A 20,743-nucleotide genomic window follows, 5' to 3' on the forward strand; every position below is an offset into this window, starting at 1 on the left:
GCTCAATGTTAGTGCAAAATGTCCAAAAACAACCAGACCCTCCTTAACTCAGCATGGCCCTTAATTTATTGTTCAATCTTTGTAGCTTTGGTGGAAATGAAAGTAAAGTTTTTTTCTTACAGCATTTAGCAATTCCCAGGAATATTAGCAGATACTGATTAAATAGTGTTTGAGAGTTTTCTTCATTATAAGCCAGTGACTGGGCTGACCTTTGCCCGTGCGGAAGGTGAGCATGGCCGGCTGACCCTCGCCTGCTGAATTTCGAGCCACCATCAGCACCTCATAGAGACTTAAGGACTCCAGCTCTGACAGCCGCAGGGTCTTCTCACTGCCAGGCACACGGACCGTGTGCCAGCTTCCCACCACCGTTCCCATTTCATCAACCTGACACACAGACACATACAACAGCATGACTAAAAATGACAGTGATAGTTAATAATCCTTCGTATTTAGTCTCAGTTTAGTTTAGAAGCCTGAGCAGCATCACTAACAAAGGCTGTGATTTACACAGGTGCTCCACAGTCACATTTTCCAACTCCAGCAAAACCGATTCCTGCCAACAAAGTTTAACTAGCAGTTTTATAGTCAGAGTGAGACGATTTCTGAAGCAAATATTTTAGAAGGAAAGTGAACAGCCTTTTATTCATATTCATATTTTCAGGGTAAAATATGAGCAAAATATTTCAGAAAAACTAACGGAAAAGATTTTTCCCTACCTTACGGTATTTAACAAAATAGGCGTTGATGGGATTGCCTCCATCGCGCCCCGCCTTCCACTCCAGATCATACACATCAGGCTTGTGAGTCTGAGGTGGGCTGATGATGATGGGTGCCTCTGGGGTAGGACGGTTGCCGCTCCTATCAGCCGGCAGGTTAATCGGATCTCCTTCGTTTTCTGTGAGGAGACGCTCGTGGCCCTCGTCGCTCTGTATCGGGTGGAGTGACGGTGAAGCTTCAGGCAGCGCACCAACAGTGGAACCCGACTGTGAATCTGTCAGTGAGGAAGATCAGAGATGATTAAAGTGAGATGTGATACAGTCGCATCAAAGATCAGTCAGATTCACAACAGACTTTGTTAACTTATGATCACCAGGCCACATCAGCTCAAGTCTCAGCTGATACCCTTTTACACATGCAATCTGCAAGCTGCTTTTCAACCCACCTCCACAGGTGACTCATCTTTTCAGTGCAGACTTAATCAACGTCAAGTCTACCGTCAGTGATGCCTGCTTTGTTCTGTGTAGGGGGTCTTAGTGCAACTTTCCTGAGTCATACCATTAAATACAAATGACTGTAGATGGAAACGCATATCTTTGCTCATACTTTAGGCAGAAAATAAGATTTTGGAAAGTCATGCTTTTCATGGCATTAGGCAAACAAATGCCATAAATAACCGTTAACAGTACTATATTTGTTGATCTCATTTTTGTGTTGTGTATGTTCACTTTTTCCAATACAATTGTGGATCTTTGTTCAGTTTTGTACAGCATGGAGGAGGAGAAAGCACCAAGAAAAGCTGACTAACACAGTGGCCCCGCCTGTGCACAAAGGGCAACTTGCTGGAAAGTTTTACATTTGGAACAAATATGTGTACAGTGCTACATCAAATCACACTTTGCTTTTTTTATTAAATCCTTGTCAGAGCCAGAGTGGTCCACCTGGGCAAATCATGCGAGCTGGGAGTCTTATTATGGCTGACATTAGCTTGGCAAAGTTCAGGTGAACTGTTGGGTTTTTTTCACAGACATTTAGAAGCCACAAAACCTGGGACTGCTCAACTTTGAGCCACATCTCAGAGGTCAAACAGAGTCACAGCTGAATATTAAAAAACAAAACAAGTGAGTAAGGAGGTAAACACCGCAGAGGCACACACACTGCAGGGTCCTGGGTCCAGTTTCAGGCTGTTTTTGGTGTATGTGGGACCGGTTCACTTTGTAAAACAAACAGGCCTAGAGCTGGTAACACTAGACCTGATCCTGGGACTGTGGCCAGCTGCCACACATTCCACACACCAACCATTAAAATACCGGAGAGAATCAGACCTCAGCGCTACATCCAGCCCTCCACACGTTCCTGTTCGTTCAGCCCTGCAACACTCTCACCTCTCCACAGCTCTGACTCATAGCTCAACCACAGCCAGGGCTCCTACTCTGACACAATGAGAGAGGAGGAGGCGATTAAGGACACAGCGACCTCACTATTCTGATGGGAAGGAGTGGTACATTACAAGTGCTAGTAAACCAAGACAAAGATACATTGCCAGGTTCTTCCCAGAAAAAGGTCATTGCGTTAGAGGAGAGCACCTGGGAGTGAATGTGGTGGTAAATCATGAAGGATTAAGGACAGAGACAGGAGCCTGGAAAGAGCCCGCTGGAGGACCTGTGGATACCTCCTTCCTGTGAAGACGGATCCAGTAAAGAGTAAAGTGTTTTGACTCCTCTTGTTTCACAAGTTTCAGGCAGTAAAAAGGCCAAGTCTTGCACTTAATGATCTTCTGTCACTGATAACCAACAAATAATGACTTTAGTGGATAACTTTGTGATTAGTTTGCATGTTAATTCATAACAGGTCATGGAAACCCAGACCACAGCATGATAGAATAACGCACATCAGCAGGTAAATACAGGGTGCTGTCAAACCAAATTTCTTTCTTTGATGAATTACTATCACAGGCTACATAAATCAATAATACTGTTTAATTTGAATGTAATAGCATTTGATAAGCTCCGGTGCCTGGTACCTGATAACAAACTGAATTATCAGCTTGTTTTGTGTATAAAAGTGGTCTGCAGCAAAAGATATTCATTCCTGCAGTTTGTGGAGGGAAGCAAACGTTTTGCAGTGAACCCACCTGATGGTGACTTGTACTCCCTATGTTCTGCATGTAGCCGCATTAATCATTCTGAAGATAGCAAGGAGAGCTCAGGAATGGGGCCTTGGAGTAGAAGGAAAGCTTGGGGGAGACTGCAGGAGGAGGAGGAGGAGGAGTGGGATGGTTGTGATGTATTAATAAATAAAAGGCAGTTGTGTATGATGTTGACAGCTGGGTGGTCTGGTCCTCGTCATAACCCTCCACGGCTACTCCTTACATTCCAGCGTCCGGGGGCTTATCCCCGACGGTGCGCACAAAGCTCACTCTCACGCTCAAGCTCAGTTCAAGGCTCAGGAGGAGGGCGGCCTTGGCCAAGCCTCCCCTGCCAGTCCTTAGAGAAACACGTACATTCACACTCACAAAGCGAGGGCTCCCTGCAGATACTGTATGCACAGGCCCCACAGAGATCCCATCTGGTAAGATGCCTTAACCCTTTCTAACAATACCCTGAATTTTTTGTAACATTTGCAATGCAGTGTATTTCTTGGAACTTCTAACTTTCGGTGTGTGGAACATCTTCAATCTAAGACTCCTCCATTTGTGATGCAAATGCAGGGAAAAGTCTAAGTAAGTTTTGGATATACTGGCTGTCAGATCTCTGCACTCTCTTGAACATAATGGGACCAGATGGCACTTGTCTTGTGGTGCGCAAAGTGATAAAAGAAAAAAATATCAGCAGTGAAATCATAACCCAGTTACTGAAGAAATCTCCAAAACCAGACACCGAAACAATCTAGCGGCACGAATGTCACTAAAGGCTGAATGAAAAATAAATATGTTTGCTTTTGGGATGAATTAAACCTAAGAGAAGAAAACAACCTTTAGTTGTTCCCAACCTAGGAATCAACAAGGCAATCCGGTACAGCTTTTGTTGTTTGATAGAGATAACTGATCATACATACCTCCTTGAGTTGTGAGCATTCCAAAGGACTGCGCTGAGCTAAAGCCATTGTCCAGCAGACACTGATAAACTCCCTCATCCTGTCGTGTCACATCTGAAACAACAAGTGAGGATCCAGAGATCTGAAAGCGATGTGAAGGGGTGATGGGCTCTGCGTTGAACAGCCAGGTGATGTTTGGAGATGGATTTCCTTGGGCTACACAGATAAAACGAGCAGAGGAGCCGAGAGAGGCGAGCTGGTTCCCCGGTCCCTCGATGATGGAAACAGGCTCTGTGAAGGTGAGCGTGAAATGTTAAACATCTGCATCAAACAGTCACCACTCACACTCCTCTCTCATTGTGTTTTTCTTACCGAGAACCTTCACAGTATAGTTAGCGCTGACGAGAGTCCCCTGCTCCTTCTCAACAGCGCAGGTGTAACTGCCTTCATCGCTTCTCATCGCCCGAACAAAGGCCAGATTGTTGTGCTGTCGTTGGTGAGAAGGCCCCGGTATGACCTTGCCATTCTTAAACCACTTAGCTGCAGGTGCGGGACTACCAGACACAACACACTCCAAGGTCAGCGGCTGCGACTTCTCAATCGAAACAGTCTTTGGGGTTTTGGGATAAACGATCTGCACTGAGGAGGAGGGGTCTGAATCTAAACAAACCAAAAAAAAGACAAAGACGTTGGTTGGTCTGACATAACAGAGCAGACATATAAACGCTTCTCCTTGATTTAACATCATCTAACTTACATTTGACGGACAGCTTAGTGCCATGAGACTGTATGACGGTCTCCTTGGTAACAGGGTTCACTGCACCACATTTATACATGCCCTGGTGCTGGGCTGAAACAGAGATAATCTGGAGGTTGCCAGATGGAAGTATTAAATAGTCATCTGAAAAGAGAAGGAAAGGACTAAGTAATAGGAAGGCCTCCACAGTATACAGCCAGCATGCATCACACCACAAGCAGATGAACAAAAGGGGACAAATGCATGGATTCCTTCATAAATTTTCAAAATGAATGACCAAACGGAAGTGTCTGTTTTGAGGAAATCATATTCACAGATGGCTTCACCAAACTTTACTTAACTCCCTCAAAGTAGTCTTCACTTCTTATCAGAGTCTCTACACTGGAACAAATTATTTTTAAAATCAATAAAAACAAAGCAATAAAAATGAAATATAGAAAATCAAATGTTTATTTATTAAAACAAGAATACTATAGAAGGAATATGTACCAATCAAGGAAAATTCATTTGACCAGATTCCATTCAATCTAAAACGCTGCCTTGCACTTATATCACAAAATCACATGGAAAATTTACATGTAATGAAAAATTTTCATAAAGCTCAAAAATACTCAAAAGGCCTCATAAATGAGAGCCACCTTTATCTCCCTTTGATAAGTGATAGTATATATAAATAATATTTAGCGTAGTGCAGTGTTGCACTTTTTAAATATTCTACAGTCTATTTAGAGCTCATGAATAAATAAAGAAAACTGACATAATTGTTATTTTTACAATTGAGCACTTTTTGACTTTTTCAGAGAACAGCATATACAGTTAGAAAAACTACACATTTATCTGAGTTTCAAACATACCTTTTGAAGCTTCCACCCAGCCCCCCTGTATCCTCAGTCTAGGAATAGCTGGGGGAATGCTATGTGGTAGAGGACACTCTATAAGAGCAGTGCTCCCTTCCTGCACTGATAATGACCGCCGTTGGCCATCTTCGTATTTTGATATTTCTGCATGGATAGAAATAAACACAATTGCCTTAGTTCAACTTTCCTTGAGTCCAGAATATCAGACATTTAATATCTTCTGAGCATCTGCACAGTCAGTGACAAAGATGATCAGCACTACTTGAGCTGAGCTGTTTGTGTTGGACCACTTGGCTTGTTTATTGTTGCAGTGAGTGATTCGACTCATGCCTGATACAGCTCCAAAGCAAGGTCAGCCTCTTAGCATAGTGTCCAAGAGCAAGAAGCATCCCAGCAGGAACATGCTGCACACAGGAAAGCCCAAAGCTCATTAAGGATACCGGTCAAGAGGCATCTGGAACGATGCCCGAGTAAAAGCTCCTACTGCTTCCTTCCCCTCCGCCACTCAGCAGCAGGCAGCTGAGGATAGGCATTCTTTCTAAGTGTTCAGCAATCACGAAATAGCCTTCCTTTTCTCAAGGCCATTTCCTCTCTTTCTTCATCACTGCGCTTTGAAGTGAGCGGGAGCATGCACAGGACTCTAATTCTCTGCATCCGTACCTGCTATGGCAACACGCGCGTAGCGGCTGGCGATGGCGGGCCCGTGGTCTAAGCGTGTCACACACTGATAGACACCAGCATGACTGGGCATAAGGGAGGAGATTGTGAGGGAGCCACTGCCAAGCTCCACACCAGGCAGAGTGTCCCGGTCCAGGGGAAGGCCTCGGAAGCGCCAGGAGACCACCGCTGATGGAGGACTTACAGAGCACTGCAGATGGACAACAGAGCCTTGACTCTGAACCAAGGAGGCGGGCTCAGAGTGGAAAGATGGATATTGAGCTGATGAGAAGACGAGAGCAGAGAAAAACAGGTTCAGACATGTGAATTAATAAACGGCAGGCTTGCTCAAATTATAAATCAAATTATAACTGTCGCATTGTTGTTAAAGCTGTTTTAATAAACTTACACAATAGAGACTGACTGACAAATTACTGTGCAGTATTTGCCAATACATTTCTTAAAGTAAAAGGCAGAAAGATGCTTGCGATAATTTAGAAAGAGTATAATCCAACAGCCTGTCAACAATTTCCCTTTTTTCAATAGAACTGCTTTTACACCAATAATTTCCAGTATTAATTTGTTTTTTGCTAAGGAAGACCAAAATGTGTAATTAAAAGGTCCAAAATATTTACTTTGAGTTGCACAAGTTAATTTATGGCCAATCAGGATGTGAAACAGGAACACGCCTCTAAATCATCCACCTGACACTGAAAATTTTTGCCTTTATTATTAACTATCTGTGTGTCCTCATTTGTGGACAGCATCCACTGTGTTTGTCAGCTTTGAAGCTGATCTTCTTCCATTTAAAAAAAATTATTCTTTGCTAATAAAAGTAAATAGAGCTGTACAACAACTTACATGAGCAGGTGATCAGCAAAGACTGGCTGAGACACAGCACAGTGGACAGGAGGACCCTTAGGCCACTGTCCATGGTGCACTTTGACCCCTGCCAGAGGCCGTGTTGTCCAGTAAGTACGTCCACGTCTGTTCAGCAAACCTGCAACACACAGATGAGTAGAAAAACATATCAGGCCGCAGCTCTGCAGAGAAACATGGCGTCATGTACGCGAGCGCAGGAGACGACATGTAAACAAACAGCAAAGCAAGGAAGAGGAAACCAGAGGTGGGGGAAAAAAATCAATTAAGTTCCCGTTGAATCCTGAACGACAATCCCTCTAATCTTCACGACACATCCTCTTTACACACTCCTTGATCTACACCTCCCACCCTCTCTTCTGACCCCTCTTCTCACCCACTTCAGTGTCTGTGTGGAGGCTGGAATGTCCAGCCTCTCTGCTTCCTTCTCTTCCCACAAGACCGCTGAGATCTCCTGATAATGGAGCATCTGTGGAGAGACTGTCGCCTCACTCTTAATATCACTCTCTTGTCACACTGTGTTGCTTCCTCATAGGTTCAATGTAGCCTGAAGTGCAGGCCAGACACACACGGTAAGACAAGAGAAGAGCCAAAGAGAGAGACAGAAAAGAAGTGGAGGGCACATAATTAGGAGCATTCCTCTATCCTTTTCAACCAGACCCCCCTCCGAATGCAACGCCTCCTCCTTTTTCTAAGAGTAATCCGGGCAAGCTTTGATCCCAGGTTCCTGGTTGCTAACCAGGGTTTGAGCCTGAGGCTGGCGGGACAATGGTTGTCCAGCTGTGATATTCACACTGGTGCTTCGTGGCTCGCAGACATTAGCGGAAGGGCCAATCGAGGCTGAAGGGTGGGTCAAATTAAAAGCATGATGCCTGGGTGGGAGCGGCGAGGCTCAACAGGTTTCTAACCCTCATTCTCTAACTAAAACATTGTTTCGTCCGCCCGACAATCAAGCAGGTCAATTTGGTTAGCCTCCTCTCGAGGGTGCAGTAGGGCTTGAAAAAGACCTGTTGGCGTGGGGCTACAATGAATATTTATTTCTGTCGTCAATTAATCTGCTAATTACTTTGCCAAAAAATAAACACGGGGATGTGGAGTGCTTACATGTAATTACAGTAATGCTGTGTGTATTAGGAGCACAATTAGTAATGTGCAAACTGTAATTAATGTCTCAAGCTTATACTGTAAAGGTTCAGAGCCTCCCACAATGAGACAGGCCTATTGTACCAAACTAAAACCAATGAAGCTTTCTTTGTAAGAAGATTAACTAATACAATTTTACCTTGTCATGTTAAACACCCAATAGCAACTCTGAAAGTTATTGCCATGAAGAGCAGTGTAGTTGGGATGAAAGTGAAGGTCAAGTCTGATGATAGGTGTGGTCTGACTCACGAGTAAATAGCGCTGGAGTCCATCCCACTCTCACTTCACGCCCTCCTCAGACCTTCTTTAAATTTTCATCTACTGTATTTGGTGTATAGTATATAAATATGATTAACTGGGGTAAAAACATTTTCTATGAAGGGTTCAGTCGAAACAGCAGTCTCTGAATTTGGTTACTGTCATGGATAGTGTGGCCTTTCGAGACAACTACACAAGGGGGTGTGAATGTTTTGCTTTTTTACATATAATTTGCTCATTTAAAGACATCAAGAGAGTGGCTACTTTAATGGACAGAACAACACAAGGTACTCTAGCAGCCAGGCCAAACTTCCACTAAATCGACCCACTGAACTGGACCTCTCCATCAAGTTTGTGACATCGACAAGTTGTATTATACAACCCAGCAGGTAAAGTGGTCCTTTTGAAGCTTCAAAATGCAGCATTTAAGACCAATAGGTGACACCTCTGCACCTCTGTCTATATTTTATATGCAATCTATAGTGGGGCTCGATATAATCAGAAGATGCTTTCTAGCTTTATGGTGGTGAAAGGTTCATAAATTCTTATAAAAGCCACAAATGGCAAGTCAAATGATTTATTGTGCCAACGCTATGTATATGCATTGCTAATTAGTTAACACTGTGCATTTTTTAAGGTCATTCTGAATGCTGGGGCTTTTGCTGCCTTCACTTGATGTATTCATACCCACTCTCTTCATCTTGCTCTCTCTCATTCTCTCAGAGGGCATACTGAGAGGAGAAGGATAGAAGAGGCAGGAAATAATAAACTCTTCCAGCTCTAGGCTCACGCCCCTGCTCACCCAGAGGTCAAAGGTTATGGAGGAGTAGCAAAAGAGCGAGAGGATGAACCAGCGGGTGTCTGGTGGCTCTGGGACAGCTCCCAGAGGTTACCTCCAGCTGTCTCCGTTTCAATTACACACACTGACACACACACACAACTAAATATTTAAAGCAAAACAAGAATAAAGTGCTTAAGAATTAATATTTAAAAATGAATTCTTTGTGAACCCTCTAGCCTGTAAGCTAGTTTACAACTGCCGAGTTTCAGGAACATGCCATGATGCATATGGTGTATTCTTTGCATTTTAGGCTCCATATTAACTGTGTCCATGCTACTTCACGCAGATCAAACTTACATCTTTGCAGGCTGGCGTTTCTCCAGCCCACAAGTTGCAACAGGCCCTGCACACTACCCCCATGTCATCAGTGGAAACTATCTTTCTCTCTCTGCCGGAATAATGATATATAATTACAATAATAACAACAGTGCTAAAACAATGCACAACCAAGCATGGGCACACTGGCACACAGTACGGTGAGAAACCGGAGCTTTTTTCCCTCTGGCTACCTTTCCTTCGCTCTCTTATTTTAACCTGTTCAGTCCTCCCATCAGGAGGGCCAGTTGGGCACTAAAGTTCTGAATGGATGCCCTTGTGTAAACACACACACAGCTGCCTATCTGCCCTATTGATCTGGCACAACGAGGAAACACAAGGGCATCATTCCTGTTTCTTATCTTTTTGGCTTTCCCCTGACATCCGCCACCATGAAGCCTCCTCAGTGGAGACAGACACTGTGAGGATATCTCTTATCTTTCATCACAGACTAGTCCTAATGCTGGCAACACTGGCTGCATGGAAAGGCAAGTCCAATTTCCTATTTCCAGACACCCAGACAAAAGTTGGAGTGGTCCTTTTACAAAGGGGAAGTCCCTGTCAACTGGAGCCGGTTCAGCCTGAGACTGTTTTTTTCTTTTCCAGTGTTAATGGTGGAGTGTTGATCTCACTCCTCCACATTTTACCACCTAAAAGGAAAATATGTGGTATTCCCGTTTTCTTTCTCTCCTTCCCGAAAATCTGATCTTATGATACTGTCTGTTTTTGCACTCACGGTGTGGATGCATGGCCCTTCTCAAGGCAGGATCGAGCAGCTATAAATCGAAGTGACATCCTGCATAAAAATCAACTGTGCACCGTTGAAAGATGATACACCGAAAAAGAGTTTATTAAAATAAAAAATGAGGTGGATGTGTCAGCGAGTTCAAGTGGAAACGTTCCTATTTTTTTGGGTGTGGGGGGTTGACCCATGTATGTTTGGCAAATCTTTGACTGACACTTGGCTTAACGGTGCAACTGCAAGAAAAACATCAATCTCCTGAGACTTTGTAACTCTGTTTTCTGTGTTGTTTTTTTACTTCATCTGTCATACTCCCTTCCGGACAACTCCACAGTACACATATATGATTGAGAGGCACCACCTTTATTTTTCTATCAAGGGAGACATTCAAACAGAGGAATAAAACCATCTACCCCCTCACAGGACAAGCAGGATCCCTGGTGATGACACAGGAGAAAATAAACACACTGACAGGCTGCCCTCAGGGAAAAGAAAGGGATTTGAGTTCTAGGGCGATTAGCACCTGCACCTCTTTTTTGGCCCCCTCTCTGCAGGAACTACTTAAAGCCCCATCTGCCCCCATGTGGGACTGGCCCATATCCCTGTCATATTGGGTAAACAGGGACAAAAGCAATGCAGCGAAGCATCAAAGACCTGGAGGGCAGAGGAAGAACAGGTCACAACTGGTGCTGCTGACTAAGACAGGGGCCTGGCTTCTCTGCTTCACAGAGAAACACAGACACCATGATGCAGCCCTCCAACATTAATGCACTAATTTTATATCATGTTTTTATCATAAATGACTAATAATGAATAGTAGAAGAGCACAAATTCATTAAATCAAAAGGTTTAGTTTAAGAAAGAGCAAACTGTTACAGGTGACCAGAACCAATTGAAGCTTAGAGATGAAGATGTCAAGGGTAAATGATCAGTGGGGTGTAAGAGAAAGGGCAAGTCTTTTCTGGTATGATGGTCTAATCTGACCTGTGTGCCGAAGCGGATTCACATGCTATACCCCAAACCTGTCTGCACTCGCCCCACATCTCACTGACAGAGGATCTGCAGCACACACATTCCTCAGTTCCACAAAGAGAGAGCATGACAGACACACAGAAAAAGACAGAGAAAGACACACACACACACATACACACAAGAGATGGGAGATAAATTCTGAATGATGAGAGGCAATGGGGTAAAAAAGCTATAGCAGAAAAATAAAAAGAAAGGCTCTCTGGAAGAGAAGTAAAAGGAGATGTGTAGGATTTAAAAAGGTGAAACATTCAATAGGAGGTGAAAAGTGGCCAAGCCCAAACTTCTTTCTCCTCCTTTATTTGGCTCGGAGATAGAAGTGTACAGATAAAGACATCCAAAACTGCCAAAACTGACTGATGATTCAGCCGAGCTACATTCAGCTCAGCCCAGAAACTTTGGAAGACCCGACTCATAGAACAGACTCTAAGGGACCATTATGGGCTTCTTGTATTGGTCTGGGTGAGTCCACCGAGGCAGCCCGGGGCCACCGAGAAAAACTAATGAGTGGAAACACTGGGCCTCTGGTATGGCCTTACTCTGTCTGATTGAAGACTGAGATCTTATTAAAAGTGGGACTGTCTTAGACAGAAGGGGGTGAGCTAAAGTAAGGGAGAAAAAGACAGACATGATTTGGAATGAACTGAGGGAATTAGGGAAAGAAAGGGAGGGTCCTTTTTGTTTTACAATGAGAAGGAGGTTTTAGTCTATCCATGAGACAAATCGACTGCACTTGTCTGAGCCTGAGAAAGTTAATGAAGGTGTCTCAATAAATGATTTAAACAGAGTTTTCTACAGCAGACATCTTCAAGGACAGGCTACTTTTGAGACACTTGTTTCTCTCATGTCTGTGTGCAGCTGACAGACAACCATCAGTCCGGGAGGCGCAGGGTGATGACGAGGCCAAGCGGGTCCCAGAGCGTCTTGACGCCAAGGTCCTGACTACAGTGCTGTTGTACGGGACAGAAGAGCAATGAAAGGAGAGGCCCCTGGGGATCAGACAGTCACATCCCACAAAGCCCTGTTTACCAAGGACACACACCCCGTTCCCCCACCTCCTCCCAACAACGCCTCCGTTCACCAGAGTCCGACCCTCCCAAAGTGCCAGGGCCGGGACCTGGGAGACAGCGCTAATTCTACCCTCAGGCTTGTTGGCCAAGGAAACAAACAGAGAGCTGAGAGTGGATAGAAAGAGGGAGGGGGTAAAAAGATTGAGACAGAAGGGATAGAGACTGAATGGTACAGTATGTAAGACCCATCTTAATTGGCGATTGTTCTGCAATGTCTTGTTTTTCCTGGGAATCTGTGCGGGGGAGGGACAGGAAAGTAGGGAGGTATGGTTGTTTCCCAAGGTCCTGAACAGCAGGATTAACCACAGGGGCGAAACTCAATAGCAGCCTCGGACATTGGAAACAGATCCCTGGGTATCGCCACCATACAAGGCCACCTCGAGACCTTTTGCAAAGCGCATGTAACTAACAACCCTACCCCATTGTCTAAGCTCTCTGGGCCCTTCCAACTGATTTCACAGGCCTTTCAGCCCACAGGGGAACGTCTGCTCAGACGAAAAGGTAATTCTGATGGAAAGAAGGAATGCAGAAGAAGGCCTTCTTGCCCGCAGGGTGCGTTATAACACTGATCTCCAGCATGTGCCAAGACGTTGATTCATCATGGCAAGTGCGAGGGGAGCTGGGAGCTTGTGCAGCCGTGGCACCGGGGGCAGGAGGCCACAGATTTACATTCCCCACTATCAGTCCTGATTAGAGAGATGATGGGAAAACATGCTGATGCAGGGGAGGAGAAAAATGATCAAGTTTGCCAAAAGACTTGAAAATGTCCAGCTCTGCTGTGGGAGTCAAGATGCTATCTGTGTTTTAAATGCTGTTGTGTGGGCTATAAACCATGGGCATACAGCGATCCAGCTGCCCCCACCCTTTCTCCACTAAGCGCAGTCTCCCGTCCCTCCCCAGCTCTCCTGGATTCCATCACTGCCCGTGTCTCTACAGCAACAAGCAGCAAAGACGCAGACAAACAATTCCTGTTCAGTCTCCTCCTGATAGGTCCCTGGCTGCCAACCAAAAGCACTTTCAGACTGATACATACATTAAATAATGTAATTTCAAACATGAGCAACGAAAACAAAATGACAAGGTGTCCAAATAGATACTAACAAGAAACTCAGTTTCACAAAGTCAGGATTTAAAACCGGCCAGAAATAAAACTGAACTGGGCTGCCTCAGCAGCTCTTCTTCATTTGTCACTCGAGAGGCGTGAGAAAGAAAGTGCACACAGACATTTTCATTTTTTCATAATGATAAATGCACTTTGTAAGTATAACAGAGTAATGGCAACATATTCATGCTGGAGAGGGCTGAGTGTGTGTGTGGACGGGGTGAGGAAAGCCTCATCTGCTAAAAACTCCCCAGCCGCCGGGACAACAAAAACAAAGACATGCAAAAAGGTTAAAATATAATTAGTCTTCTTCACAGATTCCACAAATCTCTTGCAAAAACCCAAACAAACCAACCCAACCCCCCCTTACACGTACAAGCTCGAAGACCCAAAGATAAATATACAGTCCCAAACAGAGTGTGTAAATGCTTTATTTAGTTTGTCTAAATGTTTATCCGTCTCTCCTTGTAACGCTCCTCTTTTGCTGCGCAGCCATCAAATGATCGCAAAACAAACTCGGTGGTGATACATCAACACTCACATCATCCGAGTTTCCACTTCTGGCTCCTGGTCAAACTGTAAAAAGCTCTCCGAAATGTTTAGGGTCCCCGCTGCTTACTGCTGCAGCACTGGAGGTGAGAAAAGCTTTTGGGAGATGATGTAGTGCTGCAGCGGCGCCAACAGAAACGCAACCTCAATGACAACACCAAAACACAGCGGAAATAGAAAAACTGTGGCTTACGGCAACTCTGTTTTTTCTTGTCTGGGTTCGTGTGTTTGCTACTGTGTGAAAGCGCCGCGAAACGGTGACAGTGATTTACTTTACTTTGTTAAAGTCAGTCAAAACAGAGTTTTATCTATCCATCTCAAGGCAGAACTATACTCCGCAGGATGCAGAATGTCTGCTCCCATCTTAAAATATTCTCCGAACAATGTAAAAGGCTGGACCAACCCTATGTTTTATCCCTCTGACTTACATTCCTCCACTCACTTTGAATATCTTTTATAAATAGGGGGTTCCAATGTTCCCTAAAGGCTCACATCTCAGAGTAGGGAAGGCCCAAAATGGCACCCACAACCACAAGCCCAGAGGCAGGCAGCAGCAGTACCCACACTGCCTCACACTCTGATCTGGGAGGAAAACAGCCCTTCAAACAAGAAGCCTGTTTGTCAGCTGCAGGGGAGTGCCAGCCGCTAGTTTTGCCTTAATATAGTCTTGCTGATCTTTGTGCTGGCTTTTCAGCAGCACACACATTCTGGTTTGCAGAAAACCCATGTCAGATGTGACTTATTGGTTCAACATTTGAAATAGAAAGCTGCGGTCGCTCCGCAGATTCAAGCAGAAAAGGCTAACTCTTGGAGCCTGCGACGAGGTGACGGACTAATGCAGGCGTATTTAGTGGGGTCGCTAACAGGAAGGGGAAAAGAAATTAATCTTGCAAACAGGAAGACGCTGAGGATGCAGAAAGAAAAGGGGAAAAAATATATTCTGAAATACTCTGCAGGAGGAGTCCAGTTCATAAGTTCACTCCCTGAAATCTTCTCTGGGGCTGATTAACAACACAGGACCATGGCTTTCATCGGGTATCTGCACGCGCAATGCCACGTTAGGCCTTCCCGGGGAAAATTTTGTTCTCTGTCGTGCATGTGGTGCTCTGCATCATGCTAAAGACACATGTACTGTAGCTGCACAAGCCAAGAGGCACTCCCTCAGATGATTATGAGCCCATAAATAAAGGCATCTAGAGAAAGCGACGTACTTCAAACCATGGCTCGAGATCATTAAAGTATTCTAGTCCATTTTCATCTTTTGTTCTATCCATATAACCCCCACATCCCCAAGCTATGGATCAAAGTTAACCCAACTATATTTTCCTGTGGTAAAAAGTGCATCCCACTGTGTCGCACAACCTGCCCTTGGGGTATTCTCAGAATCTACGCGGCCGCCTGGATGCTGCGTTTGTGCTTTAAAGCGCTACGTGTGTGGTATTGGCTTACATTCCCTTATCATATTGAAAGCATGGACACATATATATTTAGCTAAGGCCTGTATTTCCATTACATTAACAGTATGCAAACATTTTTCAGAGAACAAGCAGACCTCTTCACCCTGCCTATCTCCTCATTCCGCTGCATTTCAGTGGCTGGCTGGAACATCTGTTTCTGCTGCTCCAAAAACTGTTTGTTTGTCTTAACAATTACGCCCTGATGTTTCTCATTTTATTTCTCAAATCTCCTGAAAGTCGTTATCCAGTTTCAGGTCCTTCAAGGTTCTGAATTTTTAGAAACTCAATATGGTGATCTGTTGAGAGCTGGTGTATACGTTGAGTTACAGTCAGCTCACCTTTGACATTTCGGAAGAGTCGTACCAGAGGAAGCACGCAGCTCATCTGTAACCTACAGGAGAAACAAGTTTGCGTAGTACGGCGAGTCTGTGCTGCTGTGTTTGGATCATCTGTCAGAGTCGGGGGAATAGAAGAAATAGGGAGGGGTGGGGGAGGTGGGGGTCCCGCAGAGAGAAATGTGCGTAGCGTAGTTAAAATAATGACAGTGTGAGCTCATAGGAGATAAGAAGCGCTACTTATGTCTGCTTCACATAAACACAAGCGACACCTTACAGCTACCTCAATTCCAACCCAGTTCCGCTCACAGCCAGCCCACAGAATATATTTACAGAGGGAAACTGAAGTTGGAAAGTAAAGCCTTTTTTGTTAGCACCGCAGCTGCAGGGCGCTCTCACCAACCCAGCAGTCACAAGAGCTCAAACTCTTACTCTGACCTGGCCATCTTTCCCAGCGACCCCCTGCCCATGGCTGCTGGGTGTTGTCAATCAGCACCCCCCTTGGCTCCTTGAACATGGGGGCTCTTTGGCATGCTGCCCACAACTCCCCTCTGTCCATCTAATGGGGCCTGAGGTCTGACTCTACCCTTGACGAATGGGAGCTGAAGCTCTCAGAGTAAAGGGCAGCAATAGAAAATGGTAAAAATGCTGCAGTATGACTCAATCCCTGAGCAATGAGAGTAAAAGGAGGGCTATATGTCAAGAGTTTAAAACAAGCCAGGTTTTGGTTTGGGAATAGTTACTTGTACGTTTTAACGTCAACCATAAAACAGTTTCATAAATTCTACATTATTATTACTAAGAAGCTGAAATGGATTAGTAATCAGAGATTTAGAAAATGAATGAGTCTTAATTCCAGCAGTCAAAATATTGTGAAGGAGATGAAAACTAACGTCACCGCTCCAAAAACTAAATTTTCTCCTGCTTTATGACTCTCATAACATTCTTCTCAGCCAAAGGTTGAATCCAATGGTGCAATAATACGACAGATCAGAGCGCGAAACCAAATAAACAAGCAAGCCACATTGTGATTTAGGTTTTAAACTCACTTCCATTCACTTTAGAGCCAGAACTGAGGTTTACTGACAGGCCTCAAATCTGTTCGGCTTAGAAAAGGGGAGAATGTGGGAGATGGCCAAAATATACTCGAGTCTCCCTCTTCCTCCACACTCACCTCAGACAAACCTTCATCTACAAATCTACAACTAAACTGCTTATTCACAATTAGTTTTAACAGCAGAATTACTTTAAAAATGGTGAGAAAATGATGAGAAGGGCCACTGGACTTTCCCAGAGTCTGAAGTAAGAGGAAAAAAAAGCATCTCAGGATATTAGATTTTTTTTTTACATTTTCTTTAATGACTTTAATTGTCAATCAACTTATTAATTAATCATATGAGTATTAAAAAATGTTTTATAATCTCAGGAACTGCAAGATTTCACTGTATATATGACTTTACTTTTTGGTTTAATCATTAACAAAACCACATTCAGCAGTCATTTGTCATTGCTGGTGTGCAAGTGGTTGTGAGAATATAGTACTGCATCAGAAAAATCAAGAGAGCCATTATAAGTGCCGGAGCTGGTATCATTACACGTGCTTATGTCCAAATTGCCCACTTAACATAGTTCTCCTACAGCAACATGTGTTTATCATTAACGAGCACCCTAATGGCTCAAACATTATTCCAACTCGCTTAATGGCATCGTTGTGCTTTGTTCAGGTCTGTCTGATAAGCGCCGAGCCACTAATGGTTTATTAATTTCCCTAAATACATGCAGGGAAAACAAACACACACACACACACACACAAAAAGGGTCTGAGGCTCTGTCCTCCAATTCAGCCACATTCCCAATACAAAGCTACTATAGATAAACACAGCCAATTGTACTAAATACATTAAAGTCATTCTGGAAAGTTTAAAATCAGGAACTTGTACTATACCATACAGCAATATAGTTTGGACACAAAAGAGAGCCTCATATAGACGGTATTTAAAAAAAAAAAAAAACAGCAAATAAAGACTGTAAACACATATTTCTGCTGCCATAAAACAAAGATACGTTTGGCACTTGAGCTTTCTGAATAAAGGCGTAGTCGGTCCAAGAGGACTGACTGAGTAGAAAGCAATGCAAGGATCATAGAGCCAATTAGGTTACAATGAGGGAAAGCGGCTGCAGAAAAAGTTACACCTTAGTTTTTTGTTTATTTTTAAAAAGAAAAACTCCTGGAACAGACTCAAACCTGAGGAAGGATTTCTCCTTCAAAATCAACGCCCTGAACACAAAGAGCAAATCTCACTCTGCCCTTGTCAAAAGCTCACCCAATATTGGGAAGCACTGAAAGGATTTGAAAGCCATCGGAAGTGTCTTCTTGTCCCCCACCAACGTAACAATGCGTGAGCAACTGTTTGAACTTGAAAGTGTTTTATCTGAGTGCAGCCATGTGTGTCCCACTGACTGGATGTCATGCATTCGAGAGGGATTCAAGACTTTGTTCTTGATAACTTTTAAGTGTTCAGCTTTCTGACAGTCACCCCTATGTAACAATAGTCGCTGTGAAGCTCTGATGATAAGGATGAACAGCAGACAGAGGAAGTTGAGGAATCTGGCATCAGCAGCCACCACGTTACCGTCACTTTTACTCTGCCGCTTTCCACGTTTCCACCCAGAGCAACAGTCTTAATCTCATATTATCACTTACAATATTTATGGTGCATACTACGTTTTCATATGCACATTTAGCTGAAAGTTTTATAAATACAATGATTTAGAAAACTGGGTTACATCAGCATAGGACTGTGAAAACATAAATCTTTAAGTTCCTGAAGTGCATAGCCTGAATAAAATTAGTTCATGCCCACACTTGTACAACTAGTCTTGAGCTCAAAGCAGCGCCGTCTTTATTTCTACTTTTTTGTTTTGTTTTTTTTATTTGTAAGATTAGAAGAGTGAGAAGGAACATGAAACCGAGGAGAATTGAGCAACGTGAAGGCTGTTTCATGACCATATATTTGCACACCTGCATATTTTGTTCTTCAGTATACTCAAAGATTTCTCTTTGTCTCTAATGTTTTTACTCTTTGTCAAAAGCATGCCCCTGGTTGAGTAAATAATGACACCTTCTGTCTGCCAGGCAGGTAAAGTCGCTTTTGCATGCTTTGCACAGTGATTTGTGCACTTGCCAAGTGTCTGAGCAATGGTAACATGGATTTACCAAACCAACGTTTATGACACCCTCTGGGGATTCATCTGAAACAATAAAGGCTCTCTGTTTTTGTAGGAAAAAAACACACTACTTCAAATATTAGTCCAAGCCACCATGTTTCTGCACAGTGGTAAATGTGGCAGCTCGAGCAGCTTTTCTGTGGATCTTCTCTATAATAAAAGTATGACTTGTTGACAGTCCATTTTCAGCTTTTACCAAGGTGAATCCAATGTGTCAGGGGAGTGACATGTTTGCCTTTTTTCTAAAAATGTTCTTTCATCTTTCAAAGAAGAAATGGAGCCTGCAGGCCATCTGATTTCAACTGTGGGATGTTAACTCGAGCGTAGCTGCCTTCAAGGAGCTGCCAGAACTGTTTACCAAACAAATATTTTGGATTTTCTTTTGCTTCAAATCAGGGGATACATAAAGGATAAAGAGAACTGCTGAATAGCAACGTTAATCTGAGTGCTTCTGTGCGTGTTCAAGCAAAATACAAACCATGGCTGTAGGCAAAAGAATTGCTTAAAGGAGTCTTATGAATTGATTTCAGCATTAGAATTTAAAAGAGATTATTTCAAGCTCTTTTAGGACCATAACATCATATTCTTATACTTCACGCAAAGCAATGCAGACTCAATACCCAGTACAATTATGGGCAATAATTATTTAAAGTCATAGCAGACTTGGTTTATAGTGCGGGCCCTTAATTCATGGAAACGTACACACGCTCCGCTCGCCACAGTGCCACTCCGCGCCGCTGGTCTCTCCGCCACAATTCAAAGTTAAGAAAACAAGACAACATGGATCAAATCGGCACCGTGGAGCTCTCTGCCTATTTTACCCTAACATCTCTTTTGTTTTTCCCTGAAAACTCGAGCTTTCCACATTGAATCCTACCACAGGTTTTCTCCCAGCCAGCCAGCCAGCCGGTCAGGCAGCCAGCCCGGGACTCCCCTCTCTGCCTCCCCTCCGTGCCGTCTTACCTCTGTTGCAGGAGAGCAAAAGCTGCGAGACGTCCGGTGAATTAGCAGCAAAACGCATTCTTCTGTTGGCAAATCCGTACCGGGCCCTCCATTAGAAACGGGCTCAAAGTGCGAGACGGCTTGAGGAACATGAAAGCAGTCGGAGAGGTTGAAAAGGGGAGAGAGAGAGTTCAAACCCGTAAAAGCAGCGCAGGCGTCGGGGCCAAGGTGCGCCAAGTCCCCCCTGGTCGATACTCGCGTTACGGCGGTGGTGGAGAGTTTTCTCTGGAGTCCGTTTCTCTCAGTAAAAATCCCGACTTGGCGCTCTCTCTCTGTATGTCTCTTATTGTAACTTTCTGCAGTGCTCGGTCTCCGTCTCTACCGCTGCCTCTTCCACACACGCATCTTTGAAGTCAGTGTCGAATTGCTCCGCAAATCATGGCAGCGGCGAAGCTGGTCGTCAAACCAGGAATGTCCCAGCCCCGACGCTCAATACGACTCCTGGAAAAGGGGAGGGAGAGAAATAGCAGAGGGCTTGGGGGGTGTTGCCCTGTATAGACTGTGCATTAACAAGTTACAGTCTAACGAGAAAATAACTTCCTCCTTCCTCGTCTGCGCACACGCGTGGACAGCGTTATCAGGACCTTACCACAACATTCTCCCACTATTTAATACCACCTTAATGATGCACACTGATATCACCTTTTTACTGTAAACAATCAATGCTTCTCAAAAAAACTGATGGATTTTATGTCACTTATGAATCTCGAAAATTACAAAATGACAGCACAGATATTTTGAAATGCTGGCCTGGTCTAAGTTGGCTAAA

General features: G+C 44.0%; 1 protein-coding gene across 1 annotated transcript in view; it reads right to left on the minus strand.

The window, feature by feature from the left end:
- cdon (cell adhesion associated, oncogene regulated) overlaps nt 1-20,426 on the minus strand; it is a 32,198-nt gene extending 11,772 nt beyond the window's left edge. The window contains exons 1-9 of the mRNA XM_005936803.3: nt 19,936-20,426; nt 6,886-7,024; nt 6,028-6,306; nt 5,365-5,511; nt 4,511-4,654; nt 4,126-4,413; nt 3,775-4,044; nt 717-991; nt 210-384 (exon numbers count right to left, since the gene is read on the minus strand). Coding sequence (XP_005936865.1) covers nt 210-384; nt 717-991; nt 3,775-4,044; nt 4,126-4,413; nt 4,511-4,654; nt 5,365-5,511; nt 6,028-6,306; nt 6,886-6,958 — 1,651 coding nt within the window. The 5' untranslated portion in view covers nt 6,959-7,024; nt 19,936-20,426. The remainder of the gene's footprint in view (nt 1-209; nt 385-716; nt 992-3,774; nt 4,045-4,125; nt 4,414-4,510; nt 4,655-5,364; nt 5,512-6,027; nt 6,307-6,885; nt 7,025-19,935) is intronic.
- Between the last annotated feature and the right edge of the window lie 317 nt (nt 20,427-20,743).

The sequence above is a fragment of the Haplochromis burtoni genome, unplaced genomic scaffold (assembly GCF_018398535.1).
Source record: "Haplochromis burtoni strain Fernald_Lab_line unplaced genomic scaffold, NCSU_Asbu1 Contig_36, whole genome shotgun sequence".
Lineage (NCBI taxonomy): Eukaryota > Metazoa > Chordata > Actinopteri > Cichliformes > Cichlidae > Haplochromis > Haplochromis burtoni.